This window comes from Hemiscyllium ocellatum, chromosome 7 (genome assembly GCF_020745735.1).
Source record: "Hemiscyllium ocellatum isolate sHemOce1 chromosome 7, sHemOce1.pat.X.cur, whole genome shotgun sequence".
Taxonomy (NCBI): Eukaryota; Metazoa; Chordata; class Chondrichthyes; order Orectolobiformes; family Hemiscylliidae; genus Hemiscyllium; species Hemiscyllium ocellatum.
This window is the reverse complement of record NC_083407.1, coordinates 67,536,674-67,556,631: the sequence shown is the minus strand read 5'-3', so window position 1 is coordinate 67,556,631 and position 19,958 is coordinate 67,536,674. Positions and strand designations below refer to the sequence as shown.

The following is a 19,958-nucleotide window of genomic DNA, read 5'->3' as shown; positions in this document are numbered from 1 at the left end:
GCGCGCCTCATATGAAAGAAAATGAGTTAAAATAGAACACTTCTGAACATTCAGGGGGAAAAACTGGTTTTGCACAGCCATGTACTGTTGCAACTCTTGGGTGACATCCATACGAGGGGAGTAGAGAAAGAGACCATGCTGTTAGTATGAAGGGTTTCTGTAGCAGTGCTCCAGGCGGATGGTTGGGTGCACTCTCACGCATGCGCACTCGCTGCCTGATTGCAGTGGCTGGAAGGTGAGGGAGAGGGACAGAGAGCCGGCTCGGAGCGGAGCGGACCGACTGCTGCTCAGAAAACACTGGCCTTTCCGCTCTCTACCCACAGCCGCACGTTGCTCGCCGTGCACCGACACTAAGTGGACATCGCGCCGCCCGAACCGTCAGCCTGTGCTTGTTCAAGGGGGGAGGAGGAGGAGGAGGAGGGGGTGGGGGAAAAAGAAAGAGACGGTGCGTCGGTTGTTTGACCTTCTCCCGCCGCTGCCATGTTGACCGCCACGAGACTGGCCCCGGCCGCAGCTGCGGTGAGTGACCCGTCAGAAAGTGACAGAGAGGGGCGGCCCTCTTCCCCCCCCCCCCCCCCTGCTCCGCGCAGGAGTGCGGCCGGCCCTCCCGCCCCTGCTCCCGGGGAGTGCTGCTCCCTGTCGACCTAGGCCCAAGGACGTGTGACTCTCACTTTGCTTCCCTGGGTGGCTGCGGTCAGATGAATCTGTTGAAAGTGCCGTTGCTCTGCCAGTGTTTTGTAAGGGATCCTGCGGTGGGTTAGTTGCCGTGACCGAGGCGTTGAGACGTGGTCGTTGGTAATGAATGCATTTGGAAGAATTCCGCGAGAGGAGTCGTGTATCTGATTTGCACACTCCTGTCATCTGACTGTCTCTGTCCTCACAAACAATTGTGAAAGCCGTGCAAGCTTACATGAACTCAACAGCCTAGTAATTAATGTCCTGTTAATAACCCCCCCCCCGGGCCCTTAAGTTTCTCTGCGAAATCCAGGGGGGGTCTGATTAAGGTTTGCCCTTATTTGACTTTGATCGCAAGGAGTTTTGCAGTTATCCGTAGTTAAATGCGACCAATCTGCTCCTGAAATATCACCGCTGGGCGGAATCTCGTGCCTTCCTGTTTGTAAAGTTCCGATGGCCGAGAACATTTAATGAGGCCGGGGAATTGCGAATGGAAATCCCGCCTCAAGGCTGATAGAGTCTGTGATGAGGAGGCCTCTGGATCGACCTCCAGTCATCCCGTTCAGTTGTTGGCTTGTGTTTGTTGCTACAGTGTAGACAGTGTTGCGGGTTGGGACAATACGGAAATCTCGGCGTAAGTGTGTGCGAGGGGAGTACCTTTCAATGAGAAGTTCCTGTTGGGACTAAAACTTTTCAGAAAAGGGTAGTGCTGTATGGAATGAGTTGCCAGAAGAAGTGGTAGAGTTGGTACATAACCAGGTAAAAACAATGACTGCAGATGCTGCAAACCAGATTCTGGATCAGTTGTGACGGAAAAGCACAGCAGTTCAGGTACATAACCAGCATTGACAAGGCATCTGGAAGGGTATATGAATAGGAAGGGTTTAGAGGGATATGGGCCAAGTGCTGGCAAATGGGACGAGTTGGACCAAGAGTTGGACTAAAGTCAGAATGTGAAGGTTTATGATTCACAGTTGCCAAGGAAAAGATAGAGGGTTACAACTTCACGCTTTGGTAACAATTAAAGTGAACTCTAGTTCACTGTTGAACCCATGTCCCACCTAATCACACTCCTGTGAACATGATGCCCAGACCTGAAATCCCAGCATCTCAAACCGGCCTGTCAAACCTCCCTCCTTGGCGTAACACAACTCAACCCAATCAGATACCCCCAGTAGTATGACCTCATCTAATGCCCCTCCTGATCCGACCCTAAGTAGTCATCTTACCTAACATATTACATTTACACCTTCACATTAGCTTTCAAATTGTCAACTGGATGTTGAAATGTATTGCTACATTCAATGCTGTATAAGGGGGTGTAGTTTTAACGATAATCACTGCTGGATTCGGGATTCCTAGACAGGTTCATAGTTGGAAGCTCCTGTCCAATAATCTCTAATGCAGAAATCAACAAAAGTTAAGTGGGTATTTATTAATTTAAGCAGGGTCAGAAATTCTAGGCCATTATTGGTTTTACTTGAACCAGCTTTTCAGGTAGTCTATTATCATAAATCTCTCATTTTTGCTTTTGATGTTTTGGCAATTATCTTAAATCTCTGCTGATTCTTCTGCCACTGGAAACAATTTTTCTTTGTTTACTTTATTTGTTTTCAAACTGTTGATTTTGATCATCCAAATAAATCTTCCCTTCGCCTCCCAAACTGATTCAGATTCTCCAGGCAACTGAAGTTCAAATAACATTCTCATAAATCTCTGAACTCTCTCCTATACTTTTCTAAAAAATTGGATTTGTCCAGAATTGGAACAGCACTCCATAGGGGACAAACCAGTGAGTTTTAAAAGTTTGGCACAATTTCATTTATATTCTGTGCCAGTTTATAAAGCAGGATCTTGTTGTCTTAGAGTCATAGTGATTTACAGCAGGGAAACAGACCCTTCAGTCCAATTTATCCATTCAGATATGATATTCTAAATAAATCTAGTACCATTTGCCAGCACCTGGCTAGTATCTCCCTAAACCCCTCCTATTCATATACCCATTCAGATGCCTTTTAAATGTTGTATTTGTAGCAGCCTCCACTAGTTCCTCTGGCTGTTCATTCCATATACGCACCACCCTCTGCATGAAATAGTTGCGACAAGGTCCCTTTTTAAATCTTTTCCCTCTCACGTTAAACCTATGCCCTCTAGTTTTCACTCCCCTATCCTGGGGACAAGACTTTGTCTATTTACCTTAGTTATGCCCTTCATGATATCGTAAATGTCTATAAGGTCGACCCTCAGTCTCCAATGCTCCAGGGAAAACAGCTCCAGCCTATTCAGCCTCTCTCTATAGCTGAAATCCTCCCAACTGTGGCAACATCTTTGTAAATCTTTTCTGAACATTTCAAGTTTCAAAAACATCCTTCCTGTTGCAGGGAGACCAGAATTCCATGCTGTATTCCAAAAGTAGCCTCACCAGTGTCCTGCACAGCTACAACATGAGCTCCCAACTCCTGTACTCAATGCACTGACTAATATAAGCAAGTGTACCAAACACCACCTTCACTGTCCAATCAACCTGTGACTCTACTTTCAAGGAATTATGAACCTGCACTCCAAAGTCTGTCTGTTCAACAGGACTTACCATTAAGTGTATGAGTCCTGCCTGATTTGCCTTTCCAAAATGTAATACCTCGCATTTATCTAAATTAAACCCCATCTACCACTCATTGGTTCATCTGATCGAGATCCCGTTCTACTCTGAGGTAACCTCCTTCGCAGTCCACTACACCTCCAATTTTGGTGTCATCTGCAAACTTACTAACCATACCTCCTATGTTCAAATACAAGTCAAATAAATGACGTAAAGCAATGGACCCAGCACTGATCCTTATGGCACACTGCTGGTCACAGGCCTCCAGTCTGAAAAGCAACTCTCCACCACCATCATTCTCTGTCTTCTACTTTCAAGCCAGTTCTATATCCAGATGAGTAGTTCTGTATTCCATGCGATGCAGCCTTGCAAACCAGTCTGTCATGAGGAACCTTGTCAAACATCTTACTGAAGTTCATTTAGATCATGTCCAGAGCTCTGCCTTCATCAATCCCCTTCGTTAATTCTTCAAAAACTTAATCAAGTTAGTGAGACATGATTCCCATGCACAGAGCCATGTTGACTATTCCTAATCAGTCCTTGCCTTTCTAAACACACTAATTCTGTCCCTCAGAATTCCCTCCAATAACTTACCCATCACCTCTTTTAACAGCCTTCTTGATTAAGCCTCAGAGTTTTCTGTGTGTACAACCTTTTTCCAGGTATCTCTATTCCTGCACCTCATGAAATTCGTACTGTTCGGTTTATGTTTACTTTCCTCATTCTTCCTACCAAAATAACACTCTTCTCTGCCGTAAAGCACATCTACCAATTCACCTATATCCTGAGATCCAGTAAAACTGGAGATGGAATAATGAATGTAATACACATCAATGAATTTAATACACACCGTGACGTCGAACACTTCTTCCGCCGCCTCCGAGCTTACTTTCACAATCAGGACTCCCGCCCACCTTCCAAGGACCCCTTCGCCCAAGTCCAACACACTGCATCCACCTGGACGCCCCGCGCTGGCCTGTTACCTGCCCTCGACCTCTTCATTTCCAACTGCCGCCGGGACATTAACCACCTCAACCTGTCTACCCCCTCTCCAACCTCTCACCCTTACAACGCGCAACCCTCCAATCCCTCTGCTCCAATCCCAACCTCACCATCAAGCCAGCAGATAAAGGGGGCGCAGTGGTAGTCTGGCACACTGACCTCTACACCGCTGAAGCCAAATGCCAACTCGAGGACACCTCTTCCTACTGCCCCCTTGACTATGACTCCACCCCCCCATCACCAAACCATCATCTCCCAGACGAAACAGAACCTCATCACCTCAGGAGATCTCCCACCCACAATTTCCAACCTCATAGTCCGGGAACCCCGCACTGCCCGGTTCTACCTCCTTCCCAAGATCTACAAGCCTGACCACCTTGCCGACCCATTGTCTCAGCATGCTCCTGCCCCACTGAACTCATCTCTACCTACCTCGACACAGTCCTATCCCCCCTAGTCCAAGAACTTCCCACATACGTTCAAGAGACCACCCACACCCTCCACCTCCTCCAAGACTTCCGTTTCCCTGGTCCCCAACGCCTCATCTTCACCATGGATATCCAATCCCTCTACACCTCCATCCGCCATGACCAGGACCTTCAAGCCCTCCGTTTTTCCCTCTCCCGACGTCCCCAACAGTACCTTTCCACCGACACACTCATTCGTTTGACCGAACTGATCCTTAACAATTTTTCCTTTGAATCCTCCCACTTCCTCCAGACCAAAGGGGTAGCCATGGGCACACGTATGGGCCCCAGCTATGCCTGTCTCTTTGTTGGCTACGTAGAATAGTCAATCTTCCGTAATTACACCGGCACCACTCCCCACCTCTTCCTCCGCTACATTGATGACTGCATTGGCGCCCCCTCGTGCTCCCGCGGGGAGGTTGAGCAATTCATCAACTTCACCAACACATTCCACCCTGACCTTAAATTTACTTGGATCATCTCTGACACCTCCCTCCCCTTCCTGGACCTCTCCATCTCCATTAATGACGACCGACTTGACACTGACATTTTTTACAAACCCACTGACTCCCACAGCTACCTGGATTACACCTCTTCCCACCCTACCTCTTGCAAAACTGCCATCCCATATTCCCAATTCCTCCGCCATATCTACTCCCAGGAGGACTAGTTCCACCACAGAATACACCTTCTTTAGAGACCGCAATTTCCCTTCCCACATGGTTAAGGATGCCCTCCAACGCATCTCGTCCACATCCCTCACCTCTGCCCTCAGACCCCACCCCTCCATCCGTAACAAAAACAGAACGCCCCTGGTGCTCACCTTCCACCCTACCAACCTTAGCATAAACCAAACCATCTGCCGACATTTCCACCACCTCCAAAAAGACCCCACCACCAGGGATATGTTTCCCTCCCTACCCCTTAACACCTTCCGCAAAGACCGTTCCCTCCGTGACTACCTGGTCAGGTCCACGCTGCCCTACAACCCACCCTCCCATCCTGGCACCTTCCCCTGCCACCGCAGGAACTGCAAAACCTGCGCCCACACATCCTCCCTCACCTCCATCCAACGCCTTAAAGGAGCCTTCTACATCCTTCAAAGTTTTACCTGCACATCCACTAATATCATTTATTGTATCCGTTGCTCCTGATGCGGTCTCCTCTACATTGGGGAGACTGGACGCCTCCTAGCAGAGTGCTTGAGGGAACATCTCTGGGACAGCCACACCAATCAACCACACCGCCCTGCGGCCCAAGATTTCAACTCTCCCTCCCACTCTGCTGAAGTCATGGAGGTCCTGGGCCTCATTCACTGCCGTCCCTAACCACCAGACGCCTGGAGGAAGAAAGCCTCATCTTCCGCCTCGGAACACTTCAACCCCAGGGCATCAATGTGGACTTCAACAGTTTCCTCATTTCCCCTTCCCCCACCTCACCCTAGTTCCAAACTTCCAGCTCAGCACTGTCCCCATGACTTGTCCGGACTTGTCCTACCTGCCTATCTTCTTTTCCACAGATTCACTCCACCCTCCCCCCACACGACCTATCACTTTCATCCCCTCCCCCACTCACCTATTGTACTCTATGCTACTTTCTCCCCACCTCCACCCTCCTCTAGCTTATCTCTCCACGCTTCAGGCTCACTGCCTTTGTTCCTGATGAAGGGCTTTTGCCCGAAACGTCGATTTTACTGCTCCTCGGATGCTGCCTGAACTGCTGTGCTCCTCCAGCACAACTAATCCAGAATCTGGTTTCCAGCATCTGCAGTCATTGTTTTTACTTGGAGATGGAATAAAGCAATCCCTCATTTACTACAAAAAGTTAACTAGTATTTTACGCATTTTTGAATTTCACCACCCTTGGAAACTTTGTAATTATGCCCTGTACAGTATACTCAAGTCCAGCCATGAATATATGCCAAAATGAGCTGCATGCCTAATTCCAACCACTATGTAATTCCTTCCAGTTGAAAGCGACTGTTTATCACTATTCTACTTTTTGTTTTAAAATTGATTTTGTACCCAGATTGTCATTTCCTTTTTAAACCTGTAGGCTTCGATGTTACTAACAAGCCTTTTACATGGTGCTTTATCAAATTTTTTTAACCATCTATATCTACAACATGAACTGCACCATCTTCTTCAACTTCCTGTGTTACTTATGCAAATCGATGCTTGCTGTCAGTTATTAACCTATATGTTTTCAAGTATGTAAAATGAACCTGTTATCTTAAGAGACCATGTAAAGATTTTAGACAAAAGTATGCAGATATGTGATTTTCTTTCTTTTTCTTAACTAGGTTCGCTATAGATCTGGAGCTCTTTGTAGACCTCTTTCCGCGTCAGTAATGTTGACACCAGAGGCTCGGTTTGGAAAAGTAAGTATAAATGTTTTTAAAAATGTGATCAAATGGTCAAGTGGGCATGCAAGCTGTTAGATATCCAAGAGTGATCAAAGTACTGTCTGAGGCCAGAGAAAGTTGTTGACAGTCTTGTTATTCTATTTGATTGTGCTTTCATCCTGTCCACCTATACCCACCTTCTTCCATCTCTTCAACATTATTTGTCTCTGCCTTGCCTTAGCTCATCTGCTGTTAAAACCCTGGTAAATGTCCTTTATACTTCTAGAATGGGTTATTGCAATGCTTTTGTATTGGCCCCCTACTTTGTACTCTGCTTAAATTTGAGTTCAACTAATATTCTACTGCTTGGGATGGCAGAGTGGCTCAGTGGTTAGCACTGCTGCCTCATAGCGCCAGGGACCCAGGTTTGATTCCTGCCTTGGGCGACTGTCTGTCTGGAGTTTGCACATTCTCCCTGTGTCTGTGTGGGTTTCCTCTGGGTGCTCCGGTTTCCTCCCACAATCAAAAGATGTGCCGGTTAGGTGAATTGGCCATGCTAAATTACCCATAGTATTACATGGATTCGTCTGGGTAAATATAGGGTAGGGGAATGGATCTGGGTGGGTTACTGTTTGGAGAGTTGGTGTGGACGTGTTGGGCCAAATGGCCTGTTTCCATACTGTAGGGAATCTAATCATACTCAAATTCTCACTAGCTTTAGTTCAGTCATCTCTCCTATGTACAATGCCATACTGGGAGCCAACGTTAGCCAATATCTTTTACCAGGGAAAAAGTGAGGACAATAGACAACAGGTGCGGGAGTAGGCCATTCTGCCCTTCGAGCCTGCATCACCATTCAATATGATCATGGCTGATCATCCTTAATCAGTGTCCTGTTCCTGCCTTATCTCCATAACCCTTGATTCCACTATCCTTGAGAGCTCTATTCAACTGTTTCTTAAATGAATCCAGAGACTAGGCCTCCACTGCCCTCTGGGGCAGAGCATTCCACACAGCCACCACTCCCTGGGTAAAGAAGTTTCTCCTCATCTCTGTCCTAACTGGTCTACCCTGTATTTTTAAGCTGTGTCCTCTGGTTCGGCACTCACCCATCAGCGGAAACATGTTTCCTGCCTCCAGAGTGTCCAATCCTTTAATAACCTTATATGTCTCAATCAGATCCCCTCTCAGTCTTCTAAACTCAAGGGTATACAAGCCCAGTCACTCCAGTCTTTGAGCATAAGGTAGTCCCGCCATTCTAGGAATTGACCTCTTGAACCTAAACTGCACTCCCTCAGTAGCCAGAATGTCTTTTCTCAAATTTGGAGACCAGAACTGCACACAGTACTCCAGATGTGGTCTCAACAGGGCCCTGTACAGCTGCAGAAGCATCTCTTTGCTTCTATATTCAATCCCTCTTGTTATGAAGGCCAGCATGCTATTAGCGTTCTTCACTACCTGCTGTACCTGCATGCTTCCCTTCATTGACTGGTGTACAAGAACACCCAGATCTCTCTGTACTGCCCTTTTACCTATATTGATTCCATTTAGGTAGTAATCTGCCTTCCTGTTCTTGCCACCAAAGTGAATAACCATACATTTATCCACATTAAACTGCATCTGCCATGCATCTGACCACTCACCTAACTTGTCCAGGTCACCCTGTAATCTCCTAACATCCTCCTCACATTTCACCCTGCCACCCAGCTTAGTATCATCAGCAAATCTGCTAATGTTATTACTAATACCATCTTCTATATCATTAATATATATTGTAAAAAGCTGCGGTTCCAGCACTGATCCCTGCGGTACCCCACTGGTCACTGCCTGCCATTCCGCAGTGGAGCCGTTTATCATACTTTTGTTTCCTGTCAGCCATCCAACCTTCAATCCAAGTTAGTACTTTGCCCCCAATACCACGCGCCCTAATTTTGCTCACTAACCTCCTATGTGGGACTTGATCAAAAGCTTTCTGAAAGTCCAGGTACACTACCTCTACTGGATCTCCCTCGTCCATCTTCAGAGTTACATCCTCAAAAAATTCCAGAAGATTAGTCAAGCATGATTTCCCCTTCATAAATCCATGCTGACTCTGACCTATCCTGTTACTACTATCCAGATGTGTTGTAATTTCATCCAATACAATAGACTCCAGCATCATTCCCACCACTGAGGTCAGACCAACTGGTCTATAATTTCCTGCTTTCTCTCTCCCACCTTTCTTTAAAAAAGTGGTACAACATTAGCCACCCTCCAATCCTCAGGAACTGATCCCGAATCTATCGAACTCTGGAAAATAATCACCAATGCATCCACGATTTCTCCAGCCACCTCCTTCAGTACCCTGGGATGTAGACCATTAGGCCCTGGGGACTTATCAACCTTCAGATCTAACAGTCTCTCCAACACCAATTCTTGACAAATATAAATTCCCTTCAGTTCAGGTCCTTCAGCTTCTGTTACCTCAGGGAGATTGTTTGTGTCTTCCCCAGTGAACACAGATCTGAAGTACCAATTCAATTCTTCTGCCATTTCTTTGTTCCCCATAATATATTCCCCTGTTTCTATCTTCAAAGGACCAATTTTGGTCTTAACCATTTTTTTGCCTTTCAAATACCTAAAAAAGCTTTTACTATCCTCCTTTATATTTTCAGCCAGTTTACCTTCATACCTCATTTTTTCTCTGCGTACTTCCTTCTCAGTAATCCTCTGTTATTCTTTAAAAGCTTCCCAGTCCTCCGTTTTCCCACTTATCTTTGCTATGTTATACTTTTTCTCTTTAACTTTGTTTCTTAACTTCCCTCGTCAGCCACGGCCACCCATGCCTCCTCATAGGATCTTTCTTCCTTTTTTGGAATGAACTGATCCTGCACCTTCTGCATTATACACAGAAATATCTGCCATTGTTCCTCCACTGTTATCCCTGATAAGGTATTGCACGATTGAACTTTGGCCAGCTCCTCCCTCATAGCTCCATAGTTCCCTTTATTCAACAGAAATATTGTCACTTCCGATTGTACCCTCTTCCTCTCAAATTGCAGATTGAAGCTGATTGTATTATGGTCACTACTTCCCAATGTCCTTCACTTCGAGGTCTCTGACCAATTCTGGTTCATTGCACAATACCAGATCCAGAATTGCCTTCTCCCTGGTAGGCTCCAGCACCAGCTGTTCTAAGAATCTATCTCGGAGGCACTCCACAAAGTCTCTTTCTTGAGGTCCAATACCATCCTGATTCTCCCAGTCTACTTGCATGTTGAAATCCTCCATAACAATTGTAGCAACATCTTTGCGACAGGCCAATTTCAGCTCCTTATTCAACTTAATCCGACATTCAGACTACTGTTTGGGGGCCTGTAGATAACTCCCAAGAGGGTCTTTTTACCTTTAGAATTTCTCAGCTGTATCCATACTGACTCTACATCCCCTGATTCTAGGTCCCCCCGCGCAAGGGACTGAATATCATCCCGTACCAACATGGCCGCCCTATTCTCTCTGCCCGTCAGTCTGTCTCCTTACGATAGCACGTGTAGCCTTGAATATTCATTTCCTAGGCCCTGTCTACTTGAAGCCATGTCTCAGTTATTCCACAATATCGTATCTGCCAATTTCCAAAAGAGCCTCAAGCTCATCCATCTTATTTCTAATGCTTCGTGCATTCAAATATAGTAGTTTTAATTTGTTACTGCCCTCACCCTTCCCATCAATTCCTATTTCACTCAAGTTTACAGCATGATCCTGTTTTGAGCTTTCTTCCCCCCCACCCCCGCTGCTTAGTTTAAACGTAGCTGTGTTGCAGTAGCAAACCTGCCTGCCAGAATGCTGGTCTCCAACCTATTAAGGTGCAAACCATCTCTCTTGTATAATTTATGCTTATCACAAAACATACCCCAGTGATCCTAAGAATTTAAATCATTGCTTCCTGCACCAGTTCCTCAGCCACATGTTCAAGTCCATTATCTCCCTGTTTCTGGCCTCACCAGCCCAAGGAACTGGAAGCAAACCGGAGATAACCACCCTGCACGTCCTGCTTTTCAGTCTTCTTCCTAGTTCTCCGAAGTCCCGCTGTAGTATGTCCCTCTGTAGTATGTTCCTCCGACTGCAGATGCTGGAAACCACAGTAGAGATAAAAGAGGTGCTGGAAAAGGACAACAGGTCAGGCAGCATCCGAGGAGCAGGAAAATCGACATTTTGGGCAAAAGCCCTTAAGTAGGAGTGGAGGCTTCGAGCCTCCAGGGTGGAGAGATAAATGGGGATGAGGGTGGGGCTGGGGAGAAGGTAGCAAAGAATACAATGGGTGAATGGGGGTGAGGATGGAGGTGAAACGTCAGAGAGGAGGGTGGAGCGGATAGGTGGGAAGGGAGATTAGTGGAGGCTGTTGGTTGTTATTATATAAAGAATTTGGATGAGAATTTCGAAGGCATGGCTAGTAAGTTTGTGGATGACACCAAAATTGATGGAAGAGTGGACAGTGAAGAAGGTTATGTCAGAATAAAACAGGATCTTCATCTACTGGGCTAGTGGCGTGAGAAAAGGCAGATGGAGTTTTTAATTTAGATAAATGTGAGGTGTTACATTTTTGGTAAGATGACCAAAAGCAGGATTTATTCAGTTAATGTTCGGGCCTGGGGAGCGTCTTCAAACAGAGAGACCTAGGAATTCAGGTACGTAGTTTCTTGAATGTGGTGACACAGCTGCACACTGGTGAAGAAGGCATTTGGCAAGCTTGCCTTCATTGGTCAGAGCATTGAGTATAGGAGTTGGAATATCATGTTATAACTGAACAAGACATTGGTTAAGGCTGCATTTGAAGTACTGCTTACAATTCTGGTCACCCTGCTGTAAGAAGGATGTTATTAACCTGGATAGGATGCAAAAAGATTCGCAAGGATGTTACCAAGTATGGAGGGTTTGAGTTATAAGGATAGGCTGTGTATTTTCTTCCCTGCAGTGTAGGAGATTGAGGGGTGACCTTATTGAGGTTTATGAAATCATGGGGGAATGGTTAGGGTGAATAGCTAGGATCTTTTTCCCAGAGTAGGGGAGTGTGCAAAACTAGGGGTTTAAGGTGAGAGGGGAAGATTTAAAAGGGACTTAAAAGGAGCAACATTTTACACAGGGTAGTGCCTATATGGAATGTGCTACCAAAGGAAATGGTAAAGGTGGGTACAATTATAACACTTACAAGATATTTGAATAGGAAGGTTTAGTGGAATATGGACCAAATGGGACTAGTTTACTTTAGGAAATGTGGATGAAGTGTCCAAAGGACCTGTTTCTGTGCTGTATGACTGAGTCTTTCTCTAAGTACTGTACCATAAGAGGGTATTAGCAACAATGGACTCTGGCCCGTGATAGTGCTTGGAAAGCTATTACAGTGGTTTGCCATTGCCTTCTGCAGTGTGGTTGACCAAGAGCTTCTCCTGTTCTTATTGTCTGCTATCAGGTGTATTGTAAGGATTTACAACTGATTCTCACATGAGAAGGAGGAGCTCTCACTTGGAGATCTATAAACAAGTCGGTGTGGAATGGTAAAGAAACGAATGTCGCTAGAGATTTGGTGATCAACCTATAGCTGCAATTGAGTTTTGAAAACTGGATAGTGCTTCTGGTAGGTTCACAGATACTGGGCTCAATAATTTAAGCTAATACATGGGGAATAGAAATAGAGACTTGCTGAAGTGATGCTACAGTTACTTACCTTGTACATATCATGAAGTGTAAGGAAGTGTATCAATCTGTCATGGCAGGCAAGTGGTAACATTGGGTAGCGCGATTGTTTGTTTGTGTACTTTATATGTAAACTCTGATCATGCAAGGGCAACATCAAATATGATTTCAGTGACAGAAATATTGTTTTATAACTGCAATTTCTGAATTAATTCCAGGACAACACAACGTTTCTGAGAAGGACCCAGGGCAAAAATTCATTTATTCAAGCTGTGCTGCGAGAGTTCCAGACAAGTGCCACAAGACAGGATATTGACACTGCTGCAAAGTTCATTGGTGCTGGAGCTGCCACTGTTGGAGTGGCTGGTTCTGGTGCTGGAATTGGAACAGTTTTTGGTAGCCTTATTATTGGTTATGCCAGGTAATCTTAACAAAATGCTCAGCCTTTTCAGAAAATTTTCATATCAGTGACCTAGAATGGATGTTCCTGCACAGAATCCCTACAGGGTGGAAACAGGCCCTTCAGCTCAATAAGTCCACACCAACCCTCCGAAGAGTAACCCACCCAGACCCATTCCTCTACGTTTAACCGCTGACTAACGCCCCAACCTATAACTCCCTGAACACTGGACAATTTAGGACTGCCAATTCGTCTCACCTGCACATCTTTGGATTGTGGGGGGAGTCCGGAGCACCCAGAGGAAACCCACACAGACACTGGGAGAATGAGCAAACTCTATGCACAGTCACTATTTTTTCAGCATAAGACTGAAGAGTTTCTAGACCATGTAGTGAGGTTGCCCAGGTCTTGAGTCCACATATCATTTAAAACAGGATAGTAATGCTACTGTCAAAGTTATCCGAATTAGAATAAATGCACATTTATGCTCCTGCATTCCCAATATTTGTTTTTAGAAACATACTGGAATGGCTTTGAAGTGCTGCATCCCAATTATTCATTTAAAAAAATCTGAACAGTGCAATGCACTTCACCTGTTCCCAAAAGTATTTTAATTTAAAAAAATCTCTGCACCATATTGTCCTTCTGTTTTATTTTTGTGCATAATTGCTGCTAATTCAGCTTGTTGTGTTGCCCTTCAACCAATGTTCTCCATGTCGGTTTGTTCCCCTTCTGCCCTTTTTTCCATTTCTACCACTTCCACTAACTTCGCTAACTGTTATTACCAGCAGCTCTTGTTCCTTAATACTTTCACTCCACCAGGCCACCGTTCATCCATTATGATCAAGTTAACAAATTCATCTGTTCTGTCTTTCACACCTTCAGACCACAACTCCTGTCCTCCATTTTTCTTGCATCTTTCCACCCTGTCTGGGCTGTGCATATTTGTCTTGTTGACTCCTCTATCAAATGTCAAAAGACCCATTTTTTCCTCTTCACACCTTCATTTACACTTTATATCTCCATCTCTCTCTTACCATTAGCATCTCTTCCTTTTCTTTGCTCTGGGCGCCCTCACAATCTTCTACACTTGGTTGTCCTCCCTGTCTTGGTCAACAGCATAAAAAAATCTCTTTTCCAGCCCCTTTCACTTCTTCAGAAGAATCATTTTGGATTCAATAATAATTCTCCACAGATGCTGCTAGACCTGCTGAGTTTCTATGGCACTTAGAGAGAAGTTGTTTATTATTGAAGCTATTTCCAGGGCATCTTTATCCACATTATTTAAGGCACAAGCTGCATAATATGTCCCAAAGTCACTCAAAGCACTGCTTCAAACAATTTTGGATGCTTCCCTGCAAATAATTTTTCTTATTCTTCTGTTCATCGTCCTCTATCCTCAGCCCATGCCTTTCCTTCAAAATAACAAATTCTTCTTCAACTTTTACACATCAGATCAAAGACTTTATCTACAACTTCACCTTGATTGATTGTATTAATACTCTAGCTCTGGCAAAACATGTCTTGCTGCTTGTAAGTCAAAACCGGTGCTGTGACCTTCTACCATGTTCTATTTATGTTCTACCATGCTTCCTGCTCAGACCATAACAGTTGCTTGGCATAGATCTTCAAGAGCACCTTAGCTTATCCTGACTCCTTCTCCATATTTCACAACCATCTCCTCTAACGTGTCTCATTTTTGCTACAAAATCTTACCTATTCAACTTCTTTAAATGCCTTTTCAGTGAAATAAAACAAAGAACTGCAGATGCTGGAGATCTGAACAAACAAAAACAAATTTCTGGAGAATCTTACCAGATGTGGCCATGTCTGTGGACAGGAAAAGAGTTCTGAGTCCATATTTTGTCTGCAATTTCTGTTTTTGTTTGTTTGCCTTTTTAGTGAATCTCATCATGATCTTCCCTTAATACTTCCATCAGGCAATTCATCTTCAATCTCTACCCAAATGTCTGGGTCTATTTATTTCCCTTAGAATAGTCATGTGATCATATTACACTGTTGAGGCACCTTGTTGCTAACAATGTCATTTTTAATATGTTGCTTTCTCCTGCACAGCTCCTCTTTCTTTCCTTTAGCCCTGTACTCTTGTATCCTGTCCCTGAAAAATACTACCTGTAACTCCTTTACACATTGCATCAAACTCATCTATTTTGCCATAATATTGATGGCTATCCAAATTTGTTTTGTTTGTACCTTCAGTACCCTTGTCTCCACCAAATTTAGGGTCAGCTCAGAGATCAGAATAATGTTTTTTTCCAAGGGCTTCTGTGTTCTTTTTGAGTTTTGGGCTGTTTTTGTTTTCAGGGGCTTCTTTTTCGTACTGATTGACTATTTCATTGGATGACTCAGTCACATAGTAACATTTTTAGAACAGCAGATCAATCGGTCCCATGAGTCTATTCCGCTGATCTGTTTGTGTTCTGAATTCCACATTCTACTTACCCCTGATAACCCTAGATTCTGGTTAGGCAAGGAAATCAATCTACCTCTATCTTAAAAATACTCAATGATCCTGCCTCCACCTCTTCTGAGGTAAAATATTCCAAAGTTGCACAACCCTCTGAAAGGAAAACCAGTTCCCCTCATTTTTGTCTTAAAAGGTGTATCCTGATTTCAAAAATGTGCCCCGCAGTTCTGCACTGACTCACAAGAGAAAACATCCTTTCCACATCTACTTTGTCAAGACCATCTTCTATCAAGTCACTCCACGTTCTTCTAAACTCCAATGCAAACAAACCATGTCAGTCCTTAAATGACAATCTCCTTATTCCAGATAAATTAGTAAATCACCTCTGAATCTCATGCAAAATATGATAAATTTTTCAAGTTCCTTTTATTATTTGAAAGATTTCAGCACAGATACCAATGATTGTACATTTATATTGTGAAATGTTATAATTTAGGATATTAATCAAATGTTAAAAATTTATGACAAATCTTTTGTACTCTGTTTTCAAAATGGGATTATTGAAGAATCTGAACTGACTCGGTTGCTGTTAACTGGTTCGAGTTTAGTCGATGATGAACTAGGACAGAAGTTTTCAATTTAAAATCTTACAACTAATTGTGAATTGAATGAATTCCAAGCTTTTCTGTCAGGTATATCAAATTAATATTGTTTGGCTTCACTCAGCCACATGTACACTGTATTGGGTTTCTTGTCTGCACCCCCAAACCACCGCCGATTCCCAATATGCACAAAAGGCCCTCTTACCCTAATCACTGCACAGCTTTAGGACCTACTTCTTTTTGCATTCTAAAATTAATCTATGCAGTGTTGAACTCTTATCACCCTTTCCTTTACTTAAACAACAGTTTTGCATCATCATTTGTTAATGCATTCCAAATACTTAGACATTTAGGGTGTAGGTTTGCTCGCTGAGCTGTAGGTTTGATATCCAGACGTTTCATTACCTGGATAGGTAACATCATCAGTGGCGAAGTCCAAGTGAAGCGAAGCTGTTGTCTCCTGCTTTCTATTTATATCTTTCTCCGGTAAGAGGTTCCTGGGGTTTGTAGTGATGTAATTTCCTGTTCGTTTTCTGAGGGGTTGATAGATGGCATCTAAATCTATGTGCTTGTTTATGGCATTGTGGTTGGAGTGCCAGGCCTCTAGGAATTCTCTGGCATGTTTTTGCTTAGCCTCTCCCAGGATAGATGTATGGTCCCAGTCGAAATGGTGGTTTTTTTCATCCGTGTGTAGGGCTATGAGGGAGAGGGGGTCGTGTCAAGAAGAACGGATACTCAAAAAAACACAGTGCACAGATTCCTCAAGAACAAACCACAGCAAGCAGACAAAACACAGCCAGAAACCCTAACCACCTTACCATATATCAAAGAAGTTTCAGAAATGACAGCCAGACTACTAAGACCCCTCGGAATCCTAGTAGCACACAAACCCACCAACACTCTCAAACAAAAACTAACAAACGTAAAAGACCCAGTACTACCCATGGACAAAACCAACATCATCTATAAAATTCCATGCAAGGACTGCCACAAACACTACGTAGGACAAACGGGAAGAAAGTTAGCCACCAGGATACACGAACACCAGCTAGCCACAAAAAGACGCGACCCCCTCTCCCTCATAGCCCTACACACAGATGAAAAAAACCACCACTTCGACTGGGAGAACACATCTATCCTGGGACAGGCTAAGCATAGACATGCCAGAGAATTCCTAGAGGCCTGGCACTCCAACCACAATGCCATAAACAAGCACATAGATTTAGATGCCATCTATCAACCCCTCAGAAAATGAACAGGAAATGACATCACCACAAACGCCAGGAACCTCATCCAGGAAAAAGATATAAATAGAAAGCAGGAGACAACAGCTTCGCTTCACTTGGAGTTCGCCACTGATGATGTTACCTAGCCAGGTAATGAAATGTCTGGATATCAAACCTTGCGGATACTTAGACATAACCAACTTGTTAATAAAATGGATCTCCTTGCCTCAACGATTCACTGATGTTTTATTGCATATTGTCAGATATTTCCAAGTAATACTAATAGAACAATCAATAATTTCAAAATGAAGGTTTGCATCTGTACTGTCTCCTGGTCAATTGTTTCTTCTGCTATATTAATCAGAGCATTGATTTTAGTGACAGTATGGTGTGAGAACAATATTTTGTTCAGCTCTTCATGAAAGATAGCAAGACCAGTACAAATTTCCATCTTTCATGACGTTAGGATTTCCTTCGGTGCTTTACAGCCAATTGAGTACTTTGAAGGCAAGAGAACTGGCCATGGTGCGAGAGGTAGACCTGTTAGCACTCCATTAACCTATTAACTTGCAAAATCTATAACAGGTTATATTGAACACGGAGCTGCCTGCTTGTTATAGAAAGTCCTTTGCTGTTGCTATCATCCTTAGAATCACTACAATTCTCATCACTACTACACTAATAAGATGGATGTGATTATGATTCAGGCCAATAGGTGAAAACTCAAATATTTGATTTCAACTAGTTCTAATACCAAAACTTGCAATGCTTCCAAAAACAAAACATTGCCTCCAAATATTACTTGAGAAAATGCTATTTAATTGAACAGTGGAGATCTTTCAATGTCTTAAAGCCAGAGACTTGCTTTTTATTTACCATTTTCATAACCTCATCACCTCAACTCATCCCACTACTATAGTTCAGGATCTTGGCCTAACTCACCGACTACCACCTTGATGAGCAAGAGCAACCTAAGGTTATGGTGGAATTTGGGGACATCCTCATTGACTTTGTGTGAACAGATAGCCTGCTTAGTCAATTTGTAATGCTATGACCACATGTAGGCAATAGTTTCTTTGTGGCTTGAGTTTTCTAGGTACAACCTTACAGTCTCGAATTTAATAATGTTTTGTTTATTTTTATTCTATAGAAATCCTTCACTGAAGCAGCAGTTATTCTCATATGCCATCCTTGGATTTGCCTTGTCTGAAGCAATGGGACTCTTCTGTTTAATGGTTGCTTTCCTCATTTTGTTTGCTATGTAAAATTTGTTGATTAACAGCCTAATCACGTACAAATGTAATTAATATTTCACTGTGGCTCCCACAAGGTGTCATGGAAATGTATATTTCCTAAGTGAGTTCTCAAACGTTCCAATAAATCCTGATACAAATATAATGTGTGATTATTTTAAGCATCCTTGCAATTTAAGACTAAATATAATGGTTGATTTGACCTTTTTTATCAACTTGTTGTGTAAAACAATAGACTGATTATCTAGAGTAAATTGAGGATTATCAATATAATAACTAAATAATTAAGATGATCCAAAAAGGTAAATCATTCCAACCATTACTGACTTTTTTTAAGTCATAGAAGAAATGTTTTATGATGTGCTGGAGGGTAGGGTTTATAATAACTGGAGAGGGATCAATATCCTGGTGGGGAGACTTGCTGGAGTTATTTGGGAGGGTTTAAACTAGTCTGGCAGGGATGAGACCCTAAACAGTGAGATAAATGATACAGAAGTTAGAGCAAGTTAAATAGATGAGGCAAACAAGGGCACAGCAGGGAATGAGGGAAGACTGAAGAATGAAAATGTGTTAATTTCAATGTAAGAGGCCTGGTGGGTAAGCCAGATGAACTTGGCTTGGATGTGAACATGTGAATGGAATATCACAGCAATTACAAAAACATGGCTGAGGGAGGGACAAATCTGGCAGTTCTGTGTTTCAGGGTACAGAAGCTATAGGAATGATAGATGCCCTGGCAAGAGAGGAGAATGAGTGATATCTTTGACTTGGGAAAACAGCAGTACTTTAGAGAGGGTATTCCTGAGGGATTGTCCAAGGAAGCTATATAGATGGAACTGAGATATAAGAAGAGCGTGTTTGCTTTGATGGGATTGTACTGTAGCTCCAGTAGGCAGCAGGAAATTGAGAAGCAAACATGTAGGGAGATCAGAGCTGTAAGAATAATCGGGTTGTAATAGGATTTGAACTTTTCAAACGTAGAGTGTGACTACCACAGTGTTAAGGGCTTGGGATAGGGAGGAATTTATTGTGCGTTCAGGAAAATTTTCTCTATCAATACGTAGATGGCCCTATTAGATAAGGGTCAAGAGTGTGGTGCTGGAAAAGCACAACCAGTCAAGCAGCATCCGAGGAGGAGGAGAATCGACATTTCGAGCATTAGCTCTTCATCAGGAATGAGGCTTGTGAGCCAAGGGTTCTGGGAGATAAATGGAAGGGCTATGGGGTGGGGTGGGGTAAGGTAGCTGAGAATGCAATAGGTAGGTGAAGGTGATAGGTCGGCGAAGAGAGTG

The 19,958-nt window shown here is 43.6% G+C and overlaps 1 protein-coding gene across 1 annotated transcript; it reads left to right on the top strand.

Moving 5' to 3' along the window:
* Positions 1–205: 205 nt before the first annotated feature.
* Positions 206–18,811, top strand: LOC132817480 (ATP synthase F(0) complex subunit C3, mitochondrial-like). The gene is made up of 4 exons (XM_060827937.1): positions 206–519; positions 7,046–7,123; positions 12,976–13,178; positions 18,564–18,811. Exons 1-4 carry the CDS (start codon positions 481–483, stop codon positions 18,676–18,678), a joined length of 435 nt encoding a protein of 144 aa, XP_060683920.1. The 5' UTR covers positions 206–480; the 3' UTR covers positions 18,679–18,811.
* The last annotated feature ends 1,147 nt before the right edge of the window (positions 18,812–19,958 follow it).